The sequence below is a fragment of the Spermophilus citellus genome, assembly GCF_964194105.1.
Source record: "Spermophilus citellus genome assembly, chromosome: 3".
Lineage (NCBI taxonomy): Eukaryota > Metazoa > Chordata > Mammalia > Rodentia > Sciuridae > Spermophilus > Spermophilus citellus.
The window spans coordinates 71,944,531-71,967,992 of record NC_138184.1 but is presented as its reverse complement, the minus strand read 5'-3'; the positions used below and the strand labels follow the sequence as shown (position 1 = coordinate 71,967,992).

At 43.1% G+C, this 23,462-nt stretch overlaps 1 protein-coding gene across 3 annotated transcripts in view; it reads right to left on the bottom strand.

Moving 5' to 3' along the window:
• The window catches only part of GNB1L (G protein subunit beta 1 like), a 69,346-nt gene that overhangs the window by 23,073 nt on the left and 22,811 nt on the right, over positions 1 to 23,462 (bottom strand). For 2 of the 3 annotated variants that reach the window (XM_081287619.1, XM_081287620.1), the window contains 3 exons: positions 10,532 to 10,669; positions 9,934 to 10,059; positions 1,999 to 2,161 (listed from right to left, as the gene is read on the bottom strand). In XM_081287619.1, coding sequence (XP_081143745.1) covers positions 1,999 to 2,161; positions 9,934 to 10,059; positions 10,532 to 10,659 — 417 coding nt within the window. In that variant the 5' untranslated portion in view covers positions 10,660 to 10,669. The remainder of the gene's footprint in view (positions 1 to 1,998; positions 2,162 to 9,933; positions 10,060 to 10,531; positions 10,670 to 23,462) is intronic. The other variant, XM_081287621.1, reaches the window with a different exon arrangement.

Here is a 23,462-nt window from a genome sequence, read left to right as displayed (position 1 = left end):
GAGTCATATAGTAAGTCTATTCTCTGTCAAGGGGAAAGGAGAAGGTGAAAATCAAGGCAGTCCTGAGAGCCTGAGCCGAAAACTGTGGGAGAGACGATGGAGGAGTGGTGGTACCATAACCCTCTACTTGTGTGCAAGAGAGCAGAGAGCTCAGGGCCTGAGCATATAAAGCAGGCCTACATCTACCTGGTCTGGGTACCCCAGCCCAGGCCTCTATGGGGTTGGAGGAGGAGTTCCTGCCCTGTGTTCAGAGCCTCCTACAGAAACCAAGAACTTTCCATCTGGCACCCAACTGCAACTTTTGTTTTCAGAAGGAAAAATGTTGAGTTGGGGCAAGTGTGGCCACCCAGATGGCCAAGCAGGGCAGGAGCACGCTCCCCAGGAATTGTCTGGGCACAGGCCAGCAATACTTTTCATGGGGCTAGTCCAGGCAGATTCCAGGTGGGAATGTGGAAAACAAACCATTTTCCCAGGATGTGCATGGTCCCCAGACCGCTGCTCCTGAAAAATACCACCTGCACTGGGAGAACCAGGAGCCAGAAAGCTGGTTAAAACCGTACAGGGATATATAGCCTCCAGGGAGAAAGATGGCAGGCTGACTTTGTGCTGGCCAGTGGCTTAGGGGTGGCTGAGATGGACACAGAGGATGGCCAACAGTACCACTCTGAAAAAGAGCTCTCACACACATCAGGATGGCATTATGTGAGTGTGTGGCTCAGAAGGAGCTGGCACTATTTCCACTGTCCAGGGGGAAGCATGCCCCTCCTTCTCACATTAATAAAACTTTTAACAGGTTTTTGGCAAATTGGCAAGAAAAGTGTATGTAGCTCCTAATTGGTAATTTAAATGCAATCATGAACAAATAAATGCCTGTTGCTATCTCATTATTTATGAACTGGATCTACTTGAAGACAAAATGAATTTTCTTGGGTGAGGGCCAAGTCTAACTGACTACATGGGACTTGATCTGCCAGCACCAGCAGGAGCCGCCCTGCCCAGCACTATAGGCCCTAAAGGCCCACAGGCCCACAGGAAGACAGGGTGATAGACAAAAGTCCCCTTCTTTTCCTCACTTACCCTCTGGGCCCTGGAGCAATTGTGCTGCACACTTACCAGGCCAAATGATCTCCACTTTCCCTTCATCTCCCCGGGGAAGCTGGGCCTATAGCCCTACCTTCCTCCTTTATACTACCCTCCACCCTGGCTTCTTGCTCTCTGCCCCTCCTCATGTCATGGGCACCCCTTCCCTTGGTGAACTCTGCTTTCTCTGATGCTGGGGGCTTGAATACCACTATTCAGCTGATCATTCCCACATAACCAATGCCTCTGGTCACTCTGGCCTAAGAACAATCTGACCATGACCCTCCTGCTCCCAATGAACCCCATCTTCCTATTTACCTGTAGCCTTGCAATTATGATTGCTGCTCTAATGCCCTACTTCTGACTTCACCAAGGCCTTGGTCTCTTGTCCACCACCTTTTCCAGCATTCCTTCTACTTTAGTCTAAGATCCCTGAGGATGTGAGTGGTTTCTCCCGCAACTGCCCCTAGGGGCCTTGGGCCTGAACATTTAGCCATTCTAAGCCACTCTTCTCCATGGGTAACAAAGTAACAAGGCTACTGGGTAACAAGGCCTCTGAGATACAGGTCCCTCTCTCTGGGCTCCTTTCTGATTCTTAAGTGCCCTGGGAGGATGACTCAAGAAGATCCCCCTGGTTGCAGTAAAGGATAAGGGTAAGGGGACTCAAGTAGGCCAGAGGGCAGGTATGAGTCCAAGACTACTTCACAGGTGACCAGAACTAGGTGGAGCCAGCCATGCACTAGCTTGAAGTCACTGGAACTACAGTGAAGTTGTTAGTCCCTAGACTTGCAGCCATCAGCTCCACAGAGTCTTTCAGGCAGCAGTGTGCCCCCTTACCAGGTATGGAGAATCAGTATATTTGTTAAGAGAAGCCCAGAGCCAGAGGCTCATGGAACAAGGAGCCTAAAGAGTCCTTACCTCATCACTGTCCTTCCCTGGCACAGCAAGCATCCAGTGCAACTGCCCCTCAGCCAGGATGGAGCTCCTGCAGAAGCCCACACTTTCCAGGTGCACAGAGTCCATGATGGTGTTCCTGCCCTCTCCCAGGTCCCATAGGCACAGCTGCAGATCCCGGCCCTGACTGGCAAATCATGAGGAAGATGCTGTGAGACACTCAGTGAACACAGGCACACCCACTTAGACCAGCAATGAGCCTTTGGTCCCCCAAGGCCAAAGGTAAACATGTTTTCAGAGATAGCAGCTGTTATGAGTGTTAGATATCCAAGTATTCACACCTGAGTCTGCATCCAAGGCACCCAATGTCAGGGCACACAGCTGCTCTGTGTGATCCTGGGGAAGGGGTGTTCATGACCATGCACTGCTAAACCTCTAGACCCCCATACACAGAATAAACTTCAATGTATGTACATTAAAAACAACTAGCCAACCCAGCAGGATATCAGGAGCCCCAGGAAGGACTGTGCACTGTGACAAACTGGATAACAACTCAGGGGGGAGAAGGCAGATAGAAGCCAACTAAAGGAGTTTGGAGAAGTGTTCCAACTGTAAAGTTAAAGATAACCCTGTAGAGATACAATGGTCTAGGTGGTAACTTGGTTTCTCATAGTGGGTGGGAAACAGTTCTGAATCCAGGTCCATCAGAGTGCAACAAATATTTGAATAAGTGGTGGATGGCCGAAGCCTTGTTTGCCTTTCACAGAGAGTCATTATAAAGAAGCAGGGAGACCTGATAGACCTGTGGGGCTGTATCAAAGTCAAGAGCTCATCATGAATGTGTGTGTAGTTACATACATGTGCAGACAGACCTGGAGATAAATGTGGATATGTATGCTACTGTGGGTGGCATGTCCTTAGATGTCCTAGCACTTCCCACTGAGAGACCTAGAAGTAATGCGCCCACTCAATAGCCCAGGTTCAGTTTATCCTGTTCTCCAATTACAGGATCCAGGTTTCTGGAGAAATATCTGATTCTAGGGCTGGGGTAAGGGAAAAACCAAGATGAGTTCCAGCATCAAGTAAAGAAATACTTTTTTTTTTAAGGTGTAGTTGGACACAATGCCTTTATTTTATTTATTTATGTGGTGCAGAGGACAACCCCAGCCCCAGGAAATACTTTTAAAAAATAAAGGATAGGGGCACATAAAAAGGAAGCTGTAACAACCTGAGTGATAAATATTAATATTAGATTTTAACCTAAATAATGAAGTAAATCTCCATGAGCCCCTTATGAGCAAACATATAAATAAATATGGAAGTAGGAACAAACCTTCCTTATATGTTCCATAGTTTCAATTAATGTAGAATTCTACCAAAAGAAAAATGAGGAGGAATGATAGAAATAAATGGTACCCAAAAGATCCAGGCATGGTGGCACACACACCTGTAAACCCAGAGACTCAGGAGACTGAAGCAGAAGGATCACAAATTCAAAGCCAGACTCAGCAACTTAGGGAAAAGTTTTCTAAAAAGGGTGGGGAAAGCTGGGGACATAGCTCAGAGGTAGAGCACCCCTGAGCTCAATCCCTGGTACCCCTCCCAAATAAAAAGCCCCCTATGAGAATACCCCAGTAATAGCCACTACAGGCAGAATCCACTGATGGATGCTAACTTTATTGGGTGAAATCTTAAAGAGACACAAGGCATTTGTATAAGCTCAAAGTGTCTTCCCCTAAATATTTCTTAACTATGCTGGTTTAAACAAAGGCCCGCATGTTTTTGTACCTTCTCCCTTCTGGAGGTAGAACATAATTCTCCTCACCTGAGTGTGGACAAGACATAGTGATCTGCTTCTCAGGAACCAAGGGAGCAATACAGGATGAGGATCTCTTATTCAAAATTCTTGGGACCATAAGTATTTCAGATTTTGGAAACATATGCAAAGACTTCACTGGTTTGGCATTCTTAATCTGGAAATATGAAACTTGAATGCTCCAAAATCCTGAACATCTTGAGAGCTGACATGACACTCAAAAAGTTTCAGACTTCAGAGCACTTTGGACTTTGATTTCTTAATTAAGGATACTCACCTGTTGGATATTGACAGTAGGCCATAGCAGATACCTCCTGACCTAAGTGATCAAGGTCATCTTCACCTACAATGAGTTATGGGATGCCTTCATGACAAAAAGGGCATTTGAGTTTGTGGGTTTCCTCTCAAAACCATGACCCTCATCTAATCCTGAGGAAACCAGAGGGGCATTCTGCAAACACCTGAGCAAAGGTCATTAAAAATAAGGTACAGAGAAACAATCTCGGTCCATAGGGGACTAAAGACCCAGGAAAACTCAGTGAACCATGCTGTACAAGAAGACATCAATGGGAAATTGAATAAATTGAACAAAGCTGGACTGAATGTCTACATGTTACTAACATTCTCTGTGTGAACCATATTGTGTGAGGTGTCCATGCTTCAGAGAACCTGGCACTGTGGAGGATAATCTCCCTGTGCTGACCCAGAGCAACTCAATCCTAATCTTTATTTGGTTTCTGTAAAACCTGCTAGGTTGAGTTTAAATGTACCTGGACATTAGGAGAACTAATACTCACATGGCTTTCATGAGTCTCTGCTGGATGGTACGGCCCAGCATAAACCTATGACAATAAGGATAATAGGAAGGTGTCCTTGACACAAGGAAGGATCAGAGCCTAAAATGGAGAAGACAGCTAAGCAGTGTGCTCAACACCTGAGGGTAGTGGGTAGACCAGTGTGTACCAAGCAGTGAGCAAAGGACTGATCTATTTTTCAGGTACAGTTGTTTCTCTGTATCCAGGGGTCTGAATCTGCAGATTCAACTAACTGCAGATCAGAAATGATGTCCAAAAAAATTTGTTTTTGTACTGACCATGAACAGACTTTTTTTCTAGTCATTATTCCCCAAATAATACATCATAATAACTATTTGTATAGCATTAACATTATTATAGAGATGATTTGAAGTATACAGGAGGACGTGCATAGGTTACATGCAAATACTACACCATTTTATAAAAGGGACTTGAACATCCACAGATTTTGCTATCTCCAGGGGATCCTGGGACCAATCTTCTACAGATGCAAAAACATGATTGTAACTTCTTACATCAGTTTTGTACTCAGAAGAGAATTGTGAAAAGAGCATGAAGGCCTCCTGCTTAGTGATTACTTGTCCCAGCTCGGCCCTTCTCCAGCCCCTCATCTGTTCCGTATGTGCCCATTTTCTCCCTGTGCTCCTCTTCAAACAAGGACACCACCTCATTACCAACATACAGCCATCCTGAGGTAGTCCCTAGATGTGCACTTTTCCAATGTCTTAGTGCTATCTGTAAAGCCCCACATGGATGCACACTACACTGGCTGCCAGTCCTCATATGCCTCCTACACCCTGCCATAATCCCTCCTTTTCCCATCCATCATGACCCTGGCACACCTTTGTTTCCTAGGGTGACACTGCCTAGTCCCAAGTCCCAAGTCATGTTTGGGGAGACAGACCATGAGCATGAAAAAAATGCTGCATCTGCCTCAGGCATCTAACCAAGAGGCACATGATACAATCTGCCCACTGCTGGGGATAGCAATCCTGTCCACTGGGTCAAGATGGTCCCCACTAGGGCTGTCTACCACAAAGCCACCATTTCCCCTTGTCTGGTTAGAATTCTATAGGGAAGAATTCTGATGTTACACCAACCTAATCCTCAAAGGACCTCAACCTAAGCACTCACAAATGCCACCTCCATTTCCCCTTTTCATGTTTGTAACTCTCTTCTCTGCACAGGGAAAACTCCACTCCTATTATCTTCCTGATATTTACTGACATGCCCAACTTGTGAGCTTGTTTGGGTGATATGGTTGGCCTCCCAACCTGACCACCTTCTTTCCCAACCTGGCACCCCCCTTTCCTGTCTGTGACCTCAGAGACCAACATGGTTGAATCTGGAGGGGAATGAAGGAAGGAACAATGGGGACACAGAGCACATCAGCAAAGAATTCCAGAGAAATGGTGGATCTAAAAAGGAACTGTGATGTCCTGGGAGAAAGGGAGGAGCCTCCATGGACTTAGTGCAGGATTCCACCACAAGAACCAGAAGCACAGACCAGGAGGGGAAAGCCTGGCAAATGTGACTCCATTAAAATGAGAACTTTGGTTCACTGAAGACACCATTAAGTGAGTAAAAAAATGTGAGCCATCATGTTAGAGAAAGAATTTTTGATATAAAAATTCTAAAAAAGAACTCTCTACGTCACTAAGAAAAAGGCAGTCAATTTGGCAGAACAGGCAAGAGATCAAAGAGGTGTTTAAGAGTTTATCCCAATGGGCTGGGGTTGTGGCTTAGAGGAAAAGTGCTCGCCTAGCATGTGTGGGGCACTGGGTTCGATGCTCAGTACCACAGAAAAAAAGAAAGAACTAAATGGAGGTATTGTGTCCACCTATAACTAAAGAATAAATGTTTAAAAAAAAAAAGAGTTTATCCCAATGGCTGATAAATACAAGAATGAGGTCCACTGTGATTAGAAAACTCAATTCAAATTATACTCAGAAATACCCTTGTCCTGAGGGGGAACAGAGGAGGGAGGTGATCTTGCTGCAGGGGTACAGATGAGCATCTGCTGACAAGTCCAATGTGTGTACGCACTGTGGCCCAGACATCCCAGCTCTAGGTGCAGGTTCCAACCCATAGACATGTTTTCATCTGGGCACCAAGAGACTCAGATAGGAGTTGTCCCGGCAGTTTCATTCATAACAGTCCCAAGTGGGCAACCCAGATCTTCACCTACAGGAGCATAGTAAGTGAAACAGGAAGATGCATCTAATAGATACCATTAAAAAAAAAAAAAAAAAAAAAAAAAAAAAAAAAAAAACCAGCCACAACACAACTAATTGATGCTGGGTGCAGTGATGCACGCTTGTAATCCCAGCAGCTCAGGAGGCTGAGGCAGGAGGATTGTGAGTTCAAAGCCAACCTCAGCAATGGCAAGGTGCTAAGCAACTCAGTAAGACCCTATCTGTAAATAAAATAAGGCTGGGGATGTGGCTCAAGGGTTGAGTGCCCCGAGTTCAATCTCCAGTATGCTCCTCTCCCCACTAAAAAACCTTTTCACAACTAATTGTAGCTATATGTACCATGGTGGACCTTTCAGAGATTAGGACAAGTGACAGAAATCAGACACAGAGGAAGCTGTTGTTCCTTTTTAAGTTAAAAAAAAAAAAACAGAAAAAACTAATCTATACTTTTTTTTGAGACATATATTAAGAAGGTAAAGCAAGAACAAGGCATTGGGTCTCCCTATGTCATTGGGGAGGGCAGGGAACATTTTTAAGGGTGGCAGGTAGGGTTGGGGGAGTGGGGCTGCAGGGCTGGCAGCACCCACTTCTTGACCAGGAAGTGGTTACTCAGGTGCTTCTGTGATGACGCAATAGTCTGTACACTCATTCTTTCACTTTTCTCTAAGTATGTTACATTTCACCATAAAAAAGGTAAAAGAAACTTCCTGCTGAGGTGGCTATCATGGTACAGGTACAGGTGGAGCCTCCCCCAAACATGAAAGCTCATAGCCCCCTTCAAGGACCACTTGGAGAGACTTGGCTTCCAAACACAGCTGATTACAGTCCAAGTATAGCCAGCCTCTGCGGGCTGTAGTCTCTAGTGCAATGCAAATGCACCTGGGCATTCCACACCTGTAGTCGCCACCTGCAGGCTTCCTGACCCATGGCCTCACCTGCCTGGAGAGGAGCCCTACTCAGAGAGGGGCCCTACCTGGAGAGGAGAGGGTCTGCTGAAGCACCATTCTAGCTGGGATAAGAGGCACCATCAAACACTTGCTTTAAGCTTGCCCTTTGAGTGTGCCTTCCATGGTCCCAGCCCAAAGGATTGTGAAGGCCACCCAGGCATCTGGGCCCAGGAGGAACAGAAGGCCCTCAAGGGTCTATCTCTCAGCTGAAAACTCAGGGAGAACATTTACAAATGATCACTCTTCGTGCAAGTGGCTTAGAGGAGTATATGGAAATGAGGTCTACTTTGAAAATCAAGGAAAGACTAAAACCACACAGAGTTTTCTACATGAAAGTGAGGAGAGCTGGGGCAGCTTAGCCAGAAAGGAGTTAAGCTCCTTCAACAAGGACTCTACAAGCACAAAAGTCAGAGCCATCACCCTCTTGAACAACTGTGGTCCCTCGGCCATCTGCCAGCCATTTTGGGGTGGTGATACAGCATGAGTCAGGCACAAAAGTACTCTGCAGACTGTCAGAGGACTTGTACTCTGGGAACTAGACTCCACAGCACCCAAGAGTCCTGGGCATCAAGTCTAGAACAGGAAAATAAGTCTGTCCTTCTGGAGTTCTAGGCCATGAAGGTAATGGCTCATGAATGCCCTGGACGTGATGGGTACCAAGTCTCAGAAGGTGGCAGCAGGCCCATGTGGGGCCAGAGGCTGCTCAAGAAGGTGGATATTTCACTTGGTGCATTCCTGGGCTGACAACAGTTGAACTGCTTAGGGGAAGATATTTCTGTGATTGAAGACAAACAGTCTGCTATGGCAGACAGGTAGCCCTGAAAGAGGACTTCTTATTGGTTCCCTGCATACTCTCCCTGTCCCTATGATGCCCTGTCCTTTCCTCTCCCTGTGGGAAGCCTCTTACTCATCCATCTGCCCCTTCCTGCTCCTTTCTGGCCCACCTAGTGTCTCTGATTCCACCATCTCCACAATGCTGAGTGGCAATGCCAAAATGCAGCCCTAGTCAACTACCAAGAGATGCCTCTTACTTGAGGTCCCTGAGTTTGCCCATCCCCAAATCCCTCATACTCCCTCATGCTGTTCACTGGCCAGGCTCTCTGTGGCCTCTTCACATGTGGTCTCTTCCACTAGGAATAACAGATCCTGCTCTGAAGCCACAGGCTGGCACCAGGCTGCAGGAAGAACCATCCTTAAACATTTATCAGGTTCTTCTAAGTAGTTACCTGTCCAGATAGCATCACAGTTAAGAGGGTTGGATAACCAGCAACCAGCCCACTCTAAACACATTGCCTGGGGACAGACCAAGGATACCAGAATCCACCCTTGAGTTAATAAGAGGCTGGGTCAGTGAGCATCTCAATGGGGATGGGCAACTTCTATGGTCCTTTCCAGCTATGATGCAGCCTATAAATGATGCCCAAGTAATTTGTAGGAGACAAAACATGCACAAAAACACACATACAGTCTATAACACATGGGCTCAGGACTTTGGAAAAAGGAGACTGAATGGGCAAAAACCACAGGAAATGCTATAGGGCCTATAGGCAGGAAGTTAGCCCCATCACAGCAACTACTTCAGAAGTACACTAAAACAAACCACAATGTGACAGTCAGATGGGCTAGTATAACTCAGTGAAAGGACACAAGGCCAGGGCTCCAGGTCCAAGAGTCTCAGCACCCAGTCTCTGACCTGCTATGTTTACTTATTTCCTTACTGGCTCTTAGTCTCCAAACATATGCTTCATCCCACTCCCTTCCCCTAAACACGTGGTGCTGTCAACTCTGCCTAACTCCAAGTCACAATCTGATGCCCTCCACGAAGCCTGGCCTTCTCTACCTTCTCACACCCAGGCTGGCAGCAGCCACCTCAATGTCACCAGCTCCAGCCATCTGATCTCCTGTATATCACCTCCCAGACCCATCTCAGAGCAGTGAAGAGCTCCAGTGAGGATGATGGGGCTATAAAAGTCAGATCTACATGCTTTCCCAAGGACAAAAGGCTGCCCTTGCTCCCCTACATGCTGATCAAGCTGGCTACTGCTCCCAGAATCCTTCAGGTCACCCCCTTTCTTCCCTAGCAGCTAAGTGAGAACCACAAGGGCCTCTGTTAGGGAGCTCTTGCTTCTTGCTGGAGGGCCTGATGGGATTCCATTGGAAACTTACTCACTGCTACTGTGACCTACCTGAGGAGCTGTGGCCCCTGGGGCAGTGTCTGCAGCCAGGTCACACTCTGGCCCCCATGGCCATCCAGGGTGGCAACTGTTCTCCGTGTCTGCAGGCTCCAGATGTGTACCAAGCCACTCTGAGACCTGTTAGAGAAGAGCCAAGCATAGGTCAGGGATAGGTGCTAGAGTCAGGTGGACACTTTGAGCTCACTCTGGGACCAACCTGGACACCACACACAGCTGATGGATACAGGCATTTCAGCAGATCAAGAATTTAAGTATAATAGCTGACAGCTCTAACTGTGAACACAGGGTAAAACTGAGAGGGCATCGGGAGCTTTTGCCTGGGAACTTGGGTGGTGTGTGCTACTCTGGAGCAGAGTGAGGGCCATGCCATAAAAATGTAAACTAGATGGTCTATACTAAAAAGCTGTGTATCCCTGTTCCTCCTAGCTTCCCAAAAGGACACATATCAAATAGTCTCTAAAAGTGCAATGAGCATAGGTGACAGGTGGTTGAAGCCCTCTGCCAGTACTCAAACAAGTAATTGACTCCATGCTAGCCTATGACCACTTGCCTTTACTCCTGGGCTCAGGATGGGGCACCTGCTACTCACCCTGAAAAGAGGAGAGGGCACCCCTGAGCCTGGGTTCCTCCAAAGAAATGGACAGCATTCACTGCTGACTGTGTACCTCGGAGGACAAACTGGGGATCTGGTGGTTGTGGTGCAAGGGGGGCTGCCATGCGTAGTCACCTGTAGACCAAAGGAAGACATGCGAGTGACAGAACTCTCTGTCCTCCTCCAGGAAGGGAGTCTGGGCAGAGGTGTTTGGGACACTGCCCTGCTCAGTGTTCCTGGCCATTTTGGGACGAGGAAGACTTCCTGTTTCCCCAAATCCCCCTGCATGTGCCACAGGGGTCCATGCCAGAGTTAAGAGGCCCATCCTTTCCTCAACTGCCAACCTCTTCTGGTTGCTCCTTATGGAATCTGGGAACCCTCCCTGGATATCCTATCCCTATCCTGCCTATCAGCTTCTGTACCCAACAAGGTCCCAACCTGAATCCTTCCTGGACAAATATAGGGCACTTGCACCTACCCCTGGCTACTCTGGCCTTCAGGGTCCTATATAGAGCCCCATGCTGTCTCCAAGAATTCCTTTCCACTGCCAGTGGTAAAGATCCTTTTCTTGGGGCTGAGGGTGTAGCTCAGCGGTAGAGCACTTGCATAGCAAATGTAAGACCCTGGGTTCTATCCCCAACATTGCAAAAAAAAAAAAAAAAAGACTCCTGAACCTTCTCCTAGGTCTATCTGTGCACTTCTTTGTAAAATCCAGTTTCGGCAAGGTGCCACATAGGGTCCCAGTGGGGCTGAAGGAGAGGTGCCCTCCTCACCTCTACAGCAAATAGCCTCACTGGGTCCTGGGCTATATTTTCACAAATTTCTAATTATTACAAAAACCCTATGAGTAAGAAGCACTCCTTTTACTTTGGGAAAACTGAGGCAGGAAATAGTTTGGTTGTGCTACCCAAGGCCCTTGGGCTCAGGCTTGAGTGCTCAAAAGTCTGCATGCCATCACCAAGGAGCACAGTAGCCAGTGCTGCAGTATATAGACAGAGGCCAGAGCAAAGTTGTCTGGCTGCTCCCCATGGGGCTGTTGTCACAGATAGGTAGCCACTTCCTCAATCACAGAGTCTGCGTTTAAGACCTGCTAAGATCCACCCTGCAAAGGAGAGGCTTCCAATGTTCTTTTAGAGCCCACCCCACTCATTTAACCCTGCAGAGCCTTCCATGCCACCTCAGTCCCACAGGTGGTTGCTCTTGAGAAGCAGAAGTGACCCAGAGCCAGAAGTGACTTGTCCCAAAGACCAAGGGCACATGTGTCAGTGCTAAGTGGAGGGTGCAGAGGTAAAAGGCAAAGTAGATAGCTGGAGGGCTGAAGCAGTGTGCCTTGGGGGCCTTTTCCCCTGGTCTTTGGAACAGTCCCAAATCCACCCACATGCAGGCAGCACATAGCAGGGAGAAATAGGCCTGCTCTGCTGGGGAAGCCACCATAGCCATCAGAAGGACCAGCAGGCAAAGAAAATGGGAGCAAAAAAGAAAGAATTCCTCCAAAACCAAGCTTTGGCTGGGAGACCAGAATGGGATGTGAAAGGAACAGGGGGCCATAGGCTGAGGTCACATACAGCACATGAGTAGGTACGGAGAAAGGAGAGGAGCGGACTTCTTGAATGGGCAGCCCACATAGAGCAACTTCTTTTAGCTATACCTCCACCACCAAGCCCTGCTGCCTACCTGCTAGAGCTGCTCCCCAAAGCTACTCCAGGCCCTCATCTCTCTCTTTCTACAAAAGAAGCAAGGAGTAGTTTTCAAGTTTCACAGAGCATAGAAAGTAGGCAAGGGCCAGAGCAAAGATCTCAAAAGATAACCATAGCCTGTGCAGGGAGGACTGCTAGGCTTAAGAGGCTAGGGCTAGAACCCACAAAGTCAGGAACAGACTCTGACACCAGAGTGAGGGTCTGCCTTTTCTGGACCTCAGGTGGCAGTCCAACACCAACCAAACCCTGCTTCTCTCAAGGGCTTTCAAAGAGAATGAGGTTGCTGAGAAAGAGTTTCAGTCAAATAGCCCCTCTCACTTTTGGCTAAAAGTCAACTAACTCTTCCCAAATGGAAGATGGTTTCCTGCAGGAAGAGAGAGACCCAACCCCACATTGCTCTTGGGACCCATGCTCCTGCTTTGGCCCATGACAGGGCCCAAATGCTGAAAGGGATGCTACCAGCAGGCTGGCCTGGAAGACATTTCAGAGTGGCAGCTATTGGGCCCTGAGAAATGGATGTCCTGACAGATCCAAGGCTGTGGGTCCCAGTTCCAAAGGGGCCCAAGAACACTGCCCTGGCTAAAGCAATTCAACCTATAGAAAAGCACCAAGTCAGGATAGGCATCCCTCCCACCAGGCAGCAGGTTCTGACAGGCCATCTCTGCCCAGGCTCCCATGTGCAGCACAGCACTGTAGTCATGTGTGCACACACATACATATACACAGGACACATATACACATGTGCATAATTCATGAATAAGACATATACAGGCACACACATACACTCACATTCACAAATGCATACATGCACATGATTAAAGTCTTAAATTCATATATATATATGTATGTATATATATATGCTTAGACTTACATATGCACACTCACAAACCTACAGATGCATACATGTATGCACTTGTACATTACTGATATGCACACACTCATGCAGACACTCATTCACCCAAAAACATATTCACAACTCAAACACATGCCCATTCATGCTCACAGGCAAACACATTTCACACATGTATAAGAACACACACACACACACAAACACACACACACACACACACACACACACGCAGCATAATGGCCTTGGGCAGTGCCAGCTGAAGCCCGGCCCACACTTGCCACCTGCCTGCGGCCTGGTGGGAGTTTCCAGAACCTCACAGCAGAAGACTCATTGTGAGGTGATGAAATCAAGTTCTCCTCTATTGTTTCCCCAGAACTTCAGGGAACAAACCCGTCACGTTGTTACAACAGCCGAAATGCTCAGTCCAAAATGATGCATCGGCAATTAAGGGCTCCATCATTTCAAGCAATTAAAATAAACGCTTTATTTGAAAACTAATTAATTCTACCTACATATTTTTCCCATGACAATATCCTATGATTACTTGATTTATGACATCTAATTATTCCTTATTAATCTAATTGAGAATAATCCCATTATCCTATCTCCCCTGGCACAAGGCCTCCTGGGGCAGAGGCCGCAGCCCCTGCATACAGCTTGTGTGTAGCACCAGCCATGGGGTGCTATGCAATGCCCAGCTCTATCCCTGTCTTTTCTTCCCAGAGGGCAAAGGAATAGGAAATTTGATCCAGAGTACAACTTTGGTTCTGCCTGCTTTTTAAAATATCATAGCCAGACAGATTCTTCCAAAAAATTAAAAGGAAAGAATCTGATACAATCTGTATAACTCTGACAGCCTTTCTTAAGGTACTACAAACACCCTGAAAGTCCCACAGGCCCTTGGCCATGGCATGATAGTATCCTGCTGGGACACCACAGCAGCAGCAGCACAGAAGGCCTCAGGGTTATTTCCATGGAGAGGGGACCCCAATAGTGGGTGGCTGGGGCCAGGCTGCACCCCACCTTTATACTTTGGACAGACATAGCAACCTACTGAGGTCTGCAAAGCTTGCAGCTGGCACCTTTTCTAAGGGCATCTGCTTAGGGTAACCTGGGATTTGGGTTCTGATGGCCTCTGAGGTGACAAAAGACAAAGCTTAGGGCCCTCTCAAGGTGGCTAGTCTCTTAGGAGAAATCCAATAAAGATGGGAACTTAACAAGGCTATATGCTCAGTTCATGCTTAAGCTAAACCAGAACTAAACCTGCATCATCCATAGTGCAAGAAAGATGCTGGCCTGAAGGTTTCACCCCCAACTCACATCACCTTGGAAGCTCTCCAAAACTTCAGTATGTCTTCTCAGAGAGACTCCACCTTCTACCCAGGTGTCAGTGAAATCACAGATAAAGTCTTATGGTCAGAAATCATAAAAACAAACAAAGCACACATGGCACCATGAGTGAGAGCCATCAGAAACAACAGGAGGCAGAACTAGGTCCACAGAGCAAAGCACTTGGGTATATAAAATAAGAATGTTTCAAGTTTCAAGGAAATAAAAATAGGGAACTGTGGCTACAAGTAGAAAGCAAGACTAAAAATCACCACAGATTTGAATAGGATCCAATCTAGTAAAAGGTTGCTGGGAAACAGATTTGCATCATGCCAAGGTGTTACTCTCCAGATTATCTAATCACAAAAAGAAAATGTATATTTACAATGGAGATATCTGGCTGTCACCACCTTCACCAACTGATAGGAGGTGGCACTGCCAATAGTAAACAACAGGCATCACATCTCTTCACATGATGCAATAAGAAGTCAGGCACCAGCCTTGCATATCTGTGCCAACAATGTTCAACCTGAACCTGGCCATGAGGAAATAATCAGATACATTCAGATAGGAGACACTGGAAAAGATAGCTAGCTTAGACTCATGAAAAAGGTCAAGATCAAGGAAAACAAACAAACAAAAAAATCAAAAGGGAGAGACAGCACAACCAAATGCAACATATGAATCTTAGATCCTGGATATTAAATTTGATCCTGGATCAAAAAAGTGAGGACTATAAAGGACATTTTTGGGGACATTTGGGATAATCTGAATATGAACTGCAGATCATGTAGAATTATTTTCTTGAGAAGGAAAACAGCACTGATATTTCATATAGAAGAATGTCCTTATTCCTAGATGTATGCTAAAGGATTTAGGTGTGAATAGTCATCATATCAGCAATTTATTTTCAAAATGTTTCAGAAAAAAAACCTCTTTTTTAAATTTATTTTTGTTTATTTATTTTTATGTGGTGCTAAGGATCAAACCGAGTCCCTCACATGTGTGAGGCAAGCCCTCTGCCACTGAGCCACAACCCCAGCCCAGAAAAAATATCTCTTAATCTGTATCCATCTACATATGAATACAGTTGTCCCTCAGTATCTATGGGAGATTGGTTCCAGGACATCCCTTGGCCCCACAATGTGGATATCAAAATCTAAGAATGCATAAGTTTCTTATATAAAATGGTAATAGTATTTGTGTGGAATCTATGTGCATTCTCCTATATACTTTAAATCATTTGTAGATGTTTATAATGCCCAATATAATGTAAATGCTATATGTATGGTCGCTATGTTATTGGAGGATAACAAGGAAAATGTCTGTACAAATGGTTGAATCCACAGATGTGAGACCTATGAACACAGGGAGATAATTATATATAGGCACAGAAGTATAGCAAATGTTGCAAAATGCTAACAATTGGTGAATATAGGTCAAGTGTGTACAGGCAATTGACACCACATTTGCAACTTTTCAGTAGATTTAAAACGTATAGCAGCATCCTAGGGGACAGGGATATAGACAAGTTCCTATTAGACACATTCAGAATACACAGATCAAGGCAATAAAAGAGCAAACATCAGAATTGGGGAGGCAGAGGAGCAGGGGAAGCAAATCCAAGAAAAACAAGCAAAAGACTTGAATAGATATTGCATATGCAACATAAATGTCCAGTAAACATACGAAAGGATGTTTAAACTAATAATCTTGAAAATGCTGGTCATAACCACAATGTGATATAATTATATTCCTGGCCCATTAACAAAATATCAAACAGCCTGTCAAGTGCTGAAAAAGATGCAGAACAACTGTAACTCTTCTATCATGCTGAAAGGAGCATAAATTGAAACAACCATTTTAGAAAACAATCTGGTACTATCTTGTACACTTTGTTACTGAGTATCCCTACTCTTAAATATACCGTAAAGAAATTTTGAGATGTGCACAAATAGACTTGTATATCAATGTTCACAGCATTATTGTGCATAGTACCAAAAACTAGAAACAATCAAAGTGGCTATCAACTGCAGAATAGGATTAGTTTGGTAAATACATACATTAGAATACTACATAGAACTGAAAAGAATAAACTCCAGTCTTACAAGGATGAAGTTCAAAATCACAATTCTCATCAAGAGACATTAAGGAAGTTTAAAAAAGAGGCTATAAACAGGGAGAACATATTCACAATACATAATATCTTTTAAAGAACTCATGTTCAGAATGTACTCACTGACTCAGAATACATGTCACTTCTCAGAAGAGGATATACAATCAATCAACAAATATATGAAAAATGTTCATCATCTCTAGCAATTAGAGAAATGCAAATCAAAACTACTCTAAGATATCGTCTCACTCCAGTCAGATTGGCAGCTATTGTGAAGAGAAACAACAATAAATGTTATCGAGGATGTAGGAGAAAAAGATACACTCCTACATTGCTGGTGGGACTGCAAATTGGTGCAGCCAATATGGAAAGCAGTATGGAGATTTCTTGGAAAATTAGGAATGGAACCACCATTTGACCCAGCTATCCCTCTCCTTGGTCTATACTCAAAGGACTTAAAAACAGCAAATTACAGGGACACAGCCACATAAGTGTTTATACCAACACAATTCACAATAGCTAAATGTGGAACCAACCTAGATGTCCTTCAGTAGATGAATGGATAAAAAAATGTGGCATATATATACAATGGAATATTACTCAGCAATAAAAGGGAATAAAATCATGGCATTTGCAGGTAAATGGATGGCGCTGGAGAAGATAATGCTAAGTGAAGTTAGCCAATCCCCCCAAAACAAATGCCAAATGTTTTCTCTAATATAAGAGGCTGATTCATAGTGGGGCAGGGAGAGGTAGCAGGGAGGAATAGATGAACTCTAGACAGGGCAGAATGGTGGGAGAGGAAGAGTCGGGGGGCAGGGGGTTAGCAAGGATGGTGGAATGTGATGGATATCATTATCCAAAGTACATGTATAGACACGAATTGGTGTGAACATACTTTATACAACCAGAGATATGAAAAATTGTGCTGTATATATGTAATAAGAATTATAATGCACTCTGCTGTCATTTTTTTTTAATTTTTTTTTTAGATGTTGATGGACCTTTATTTTATTCATTTATTTATATGTGGTGCTGAGAATCGAACCCAGGGCCTCACACATGCTAGGCAAGTGCTCTACCACCAAGCCACAACTCCAGCCCCTGTCATTTATTTTTTAAAAATCAATTTAATGGGGCTGGGGCTGTAGCTCAGTGGTAGAGCGCTTGCCTAGCATGCATGAGGCACTGGGTTTGATCCTCAGCACCACATAAAAATAAACAAATAAAGTAAGGGTTGACGGGGTTGGCTCAGCGGCAGAGTGCTCGCCCAGCACATGTGAGGCACTGGGTTTGATCCTCAGCACCACATAAAATAAGTAAAATAAAGATAGTATGTCCAACTATAGCTAAAATTTTTTTTTTAAAAATAAAGGGTTGAAATATCAATATCAGGGCTAGGGATGTGGCTCAAGCGGTAGCGCGCTCGCCTGGCAGGTGTGCAGCCCGGGTTCGATCCTCAGCACCACATACAAACAAAGATGTTGTGTCTGCCGAAAACTAAAAAAAAAAAAAAGAAAGAAATATCAATATCACACAGTTGAATTCCAGCCAAAAAGCTTTCACTTGACAAAGCCTGATACTTTTAAGTTTGTAATCCACAATGAAGATACAACAACTTTGAACATCAATTCACTAAATAACAAAGATCTCACTCTTATAAAGCATAAGATGCAAGAAGTTTCAGAAGCCTAATGATTGTAGAATGTGACATACTATTTTTAGTGCAAGTCAGAAAAAGTACACAATAATGATGAAATGACTCAAACACCCACAAATGACAGGGAAGAGATCATGAATCTATGTGCAACTTCTCTGATATACAGCCTATATCTTCTTCTCAAGTGCTCATGAAACATGTAAAAATTGTACATTGGACCACAAAGAAACATCAGTGGGTTTTATAAAGAAGAAATAATTATCAATAAAATTCTATGTGCCAATGCAATACAATTGGGAATGAACAAAGTAAAAACCAAAAAGCACTCCCCAACTAGAAATTAAGAACCATTCATTAAACAACTCTTAAGTGAGCCGGGCATAGTGGTTGTCCACCTGTAATCCTAGCTACTCAGAAGGCTGAGGCAGGAGGAGCACAAATTTGAGGCTAGTCTGAGAAATGAGATTAAAACCACAGTCCACAGCAGGTGAAACAGAATCTATGATACACAGCTAACTTGGTGAAATTCCTTTGAACACAAAACATTTTCCCAAAGATCCCACCTAATATTTAATTAGGATACAATCCCAAATTATTGAACATTCAAAGAACCAGGAAAACTGAGAGAAATTCTCAAGGGAAAAGATAATATACAGATGTCAACCTTGAGAGGACTCAGAAGTTGAAATATCAGAAAAAGATTTTGTGTAGGGAGTGTAGTGGGGTGTTACGGGGAATTAAATCCAGGAGTGCTTTACCACTGAGCTACATCCCCAGCCCTTTTAATTTTTTATTTTGAGACAGGGTCTCATTAAGCAATTTTCTTATTATGGCTTAGGCCCCTGCTAAATTGCTGAGGATGGCCTCGAACCTGTGACCCTCCTGCCTCAGATTCCGGAGTTGCTGGGATTACAGGTGAGCACCACTGTGCCCCATTCAGAAAAAGATTTTATGATCTAGGAAAGTAGCTTTTATGATTATATGTCTTGAGGCAAAGGTAAACATTCATGAATGAAGTAGTTCTTTTTTTTAATACCTTTGTTTTATTTGTTTATATGTAGTACCAAGGATTGAACCCAGGGCCCGACGCGTACTAGGTAAGCGCTCTACCACTGAGCCACAACCCTAGCCACAGTAGTTCCTTTTTAAAAAAATATTTTTAGTTGTAGATGGACACGATACCTTTATTTTGTTTATTTAGCTTTTTTGATGTGGTGCTGGGGATTGAACCCAGTGCTTCACACATGCTAGGCAAGCACTCTACCACTGAGCCACAACCCCAGCCCCTTATAAATGAAGTAGTTCTTGACAAAGAAATAGAAATTACCTTTTAAAAAATAGACATTTCAGAATTGAATAATACCATATCTGAAACTAAAAAAAAAAAAAAGTCTGATAATAGGATGGCAGATGACAGAACACAAAGATTGATCAATAAAAATTATTCAGTATAAGATCAGAAAGAAAAATATTGAAATAAATGATTGGACCATTAGGGACTTGTTGAATAAAAGTAAAAATCTAACTTTCAGGATAATGGAGTCCAAGAAGAGAAAGATTAGAGCAAAAATATTACTTGAATAAAAAATGCCTAGTCACTGGGCTGGGGATGTGGCTAAAGCGGTAGCGCGCTTGCCTGGCATGCGTGCGGCCCAGGTTCGATCCTCAGCACCACATACAAACAAAGATGTGTGTCTGCCGAAAACTAAAAAATAAATAAATACTAAAAAATAAATACTAAAAAATAAAAAAAAAAATGCCTAGTCAGGCATGGTGTCACTTATCTGTAATCTCCCTACTTGGGAAGCTGAGGCAGGAAGATTGCAAATTCAAGGCCAGCTTGGGCAACTGAGTGAGGTTCTAAGCCTCTTGTCTCAAAATTAAAAATTAAAAGGGCTGGGGATGTGACTCAAGTTGTTAAGTGCCACTGGGTTCAATCCCTGGTGAAAAAATAAAAATAAACAAAAACCATGGGAGTACAGACCTCTTCAACATACCAATTTAATACCTTTGGATATAGACCCAGTAGTGGAATTGCTGGATTATTTGGTAGTTGTATTTCTAATATTCTTCAGAACTCTCCATACTGCTTTCTATAATCGCTGCACTAATTTACATGAGAGTCCTCCTTTGTCCACATCCTTGCCAGAATTTGCTACTTTATAATAACCACTCTGGGGTGAGATAATAACTCATGGTTTTGGATTGCATTTCCCTAATTTTAGTGATGTTGACCAGTTTTTCATATACTTGTTAGCCATTTGTATTGCTTCTTTTGAAAAGTGTCTATTCTGATAATTTATTCAGTTTTTAATTGTATTACTTGTTTTTTTATTGTTTCAGTTTTCTAGTTCCATATATGTTCTGGATATTAATCCCTTGTCAGATGTATAGTTTGCAAATATTTTCTCCCATTCTACTGCTTGTCTCTCCATTCCGCTGAATGTTCCCTGCAAAGGTTCATGGTTTAAAGGCTTGTTCCCTAAGACTGCTGCTGGGAGGTGTGGAACCTTTAGCAGTTGAGACTTAGTGGGAGGTCCTTAGGTCACTGGGGGCATGCCCTTGAAGGGGACTCTGGGATCCTGGTCTTTTCCTCTCTCTTTTCAGCTTCCTGGCCATGAGGTAACCAGTTTACTCTGCTATGCGTTCCCCCCACATTGCCATCTGGCATATCCACCAGAAGTCCAAAGCAATGGGTCTGCCTAATCTTGGACTGGAATCTCCAGACCTATGAGCTAAATAAACCTTTTCTCTCAAGTTAATTATCTCAGGTATTCTGTTACAGTAACAAAGTTAACAATGTATACATCATGAAAGTGATCTAGTTTCACTCTCCTACATATGGATGATATATGGATATATACTTTTCCCAGCCCTATTTATTGAAGAGGTTGTCCTTTCTTCAAAGATCCTTTCTTGGTACCTCTATCAAAAATCAGTTGGCTGTAAATATATAGTTTTATTTCTCTGTTTTCTGTTCATCTCCACTGGCCTGTGTGTCTCTATGCCAGCACCATGCTGTTTTGGTTACTACATTACCATGATATTTTGGTTACTACAGCTTTGTAGTATTGTGAGGCTTCCAGTTTGATCTTTTTGCTCAGGCATATTTTGGCTATTCAATGTCTTCTATAGTTCCATAGGAATTTTAGAATTTTTTTCTATTTCTGTGAAGAATATCATTGATATTTTTATAGGGATTGCATTTAATCTCTAGATTACTTGGGATAGTAAGGATATTTCAATAATATTAATTCTTCCTATTTAAGAATATGGGATATCTTTCCATTTTGTAGTGTCTTCTTCAGTTTCTTTCATCAATTATAGTTTTCACTGTAGAGTTCTTTCACCTTGGTTAAATTTATTCCTAGGTATTTTGAGGGTTTTTTTTGTAGCTATTGCAAATGGGATTGCTTTCTTAACTTCTTTTTCATCTAGTTCATTACTGAATAATAGAAACACTACCAATTTTTGTGTGTTGATCTGGTATCTTATAAGTTTCCTGAATTTATTTATCAGTTCTAACAGTTTTTTTTTTTTTTTGGTTGTATGTAGGTTTTTCATGTCATCCATTAATAGGGATAGTTTAGCCTCCTTCTTTCTGATTTGGATGTCCTTTATTTCTTTATCTTATTTAACTGCTCTGGCTAGGACTTCTAGTAATAATTTGAATGAGAGTAGTGAAAGCAGGCATCCTTGTCTTGTTGAAGGTCTTAGAGGAAACACATTTCCCAATGTTATGCTGTTATGGGCTTATCATTTACTACCCTAATTGTGCTGAGATATGTTCCTTCTATAACTAATTTATTGAGTGTTTTTCATGAAGGGATGTTGAATTTTACCAAATGCTGTTTTCTGTATCTACTGACATGACCATATAGTTTCTATCATTCTATTGATTCTATTGATATATCATGTTAATTGATTTGTGTATTTTGAACCGGTGTTGCATCCCTGGGATAAATCCTACTTGATGATGGTGTGAAATGTTTTGGATGTGCTGTTTAATTTGGTTTGCTACTATTCTGCTGAGAATTTTTGCATATATGGTCACTAGGGTCTTGGTCTGTAATTTTGGTGGTGTTGTATCCTTGTCTGGGTAATAAATTTTTAAGAATTCCCTCCTTAATTCAGCCCTGAACTTTTCTTTGCTGAGAGTTTTTGTTTGTTTGGTATTGGGAATTGAGCCCAGGGAGTGTTTAACAACTGAGCTACATCCCCAGCTCTTTTGTTAAAAAAAATAAAATAAAATAATTTTTTTTTTGAGAGAGGCTCTCAATAAATTGCCAAAGCTGGTTCCAAATTTGTAATCTTCCTGCCTCAATCTCCTGAGTAGCTGGGATTATACGTGTACCCCACCGTGCCCAGCTGGGAGATTTTTAAATTACTGATTCAATTTCATTGCTTGCTATTGGTGTTTAGGTTGTCTATTTCTTCATGTTTCACTCTTGGTAAGTTATATATCCAGGAATTCATCCATTTCTTCTAGGATTTCCAATTTATTGGTATATACTTCTTTTATACTTCAGTGGTATCACTTGTAATGTCTCCTTTTTTTGTCATTTCATTTATTTGGGTCTTCTCTCTTCTTAGTCTAGCTAGAATGTTGCTAATTTTGTTTCTTTTCAAATAATCAACGTGTTTCAGTAATTTTTGTCTCAATTTCATTTATTTCTGCCTTGATTTTAATTTCTTTCCCTCTACTAATTTTGAGTTTGATCTTTTTAAAAATAATTTTTATTTGGTCTTTTTAGATATACATGACAGTAGAGTGTATTTTGACATATTCCACATACATGAAGTATAACATTCTAATTAGGATTGCATTCTAATTGTTGTACATGATATGGATTTTCACTGGTCATATATGAACATAGGAAAGCTATGTCTAATTCATTCTACTATCTTTCCTATTCCCATTCCCTCTCCCTTCCCTTCATTCCCCTATGTCTAATCCAATGAACTCCTATTCTTCCATCCCCCTCCCTTACCATGGTTAGTATTCAAATATCAGAGAACTTTGATGTTTTGGGATTGGCTTATTTCACTTAACATGATAGCCTCCAGTTCCATCCATTTACTGGAAAATGCCATAATCTCATTCTTCTTTATGGCTGTGTAATATTCCATTTGGTATATGCACCACAGTTTCTTTAGCCATTCATCTGCTGAAGGGCACCTAGGTTGGTTCCATAGCTTAGCTACTGTGAACTGAGCTGCAAAAATCATTGATGTGGCTGCGTCACTGTAGTATGCTGACTTTAAGTCTTTTGGGT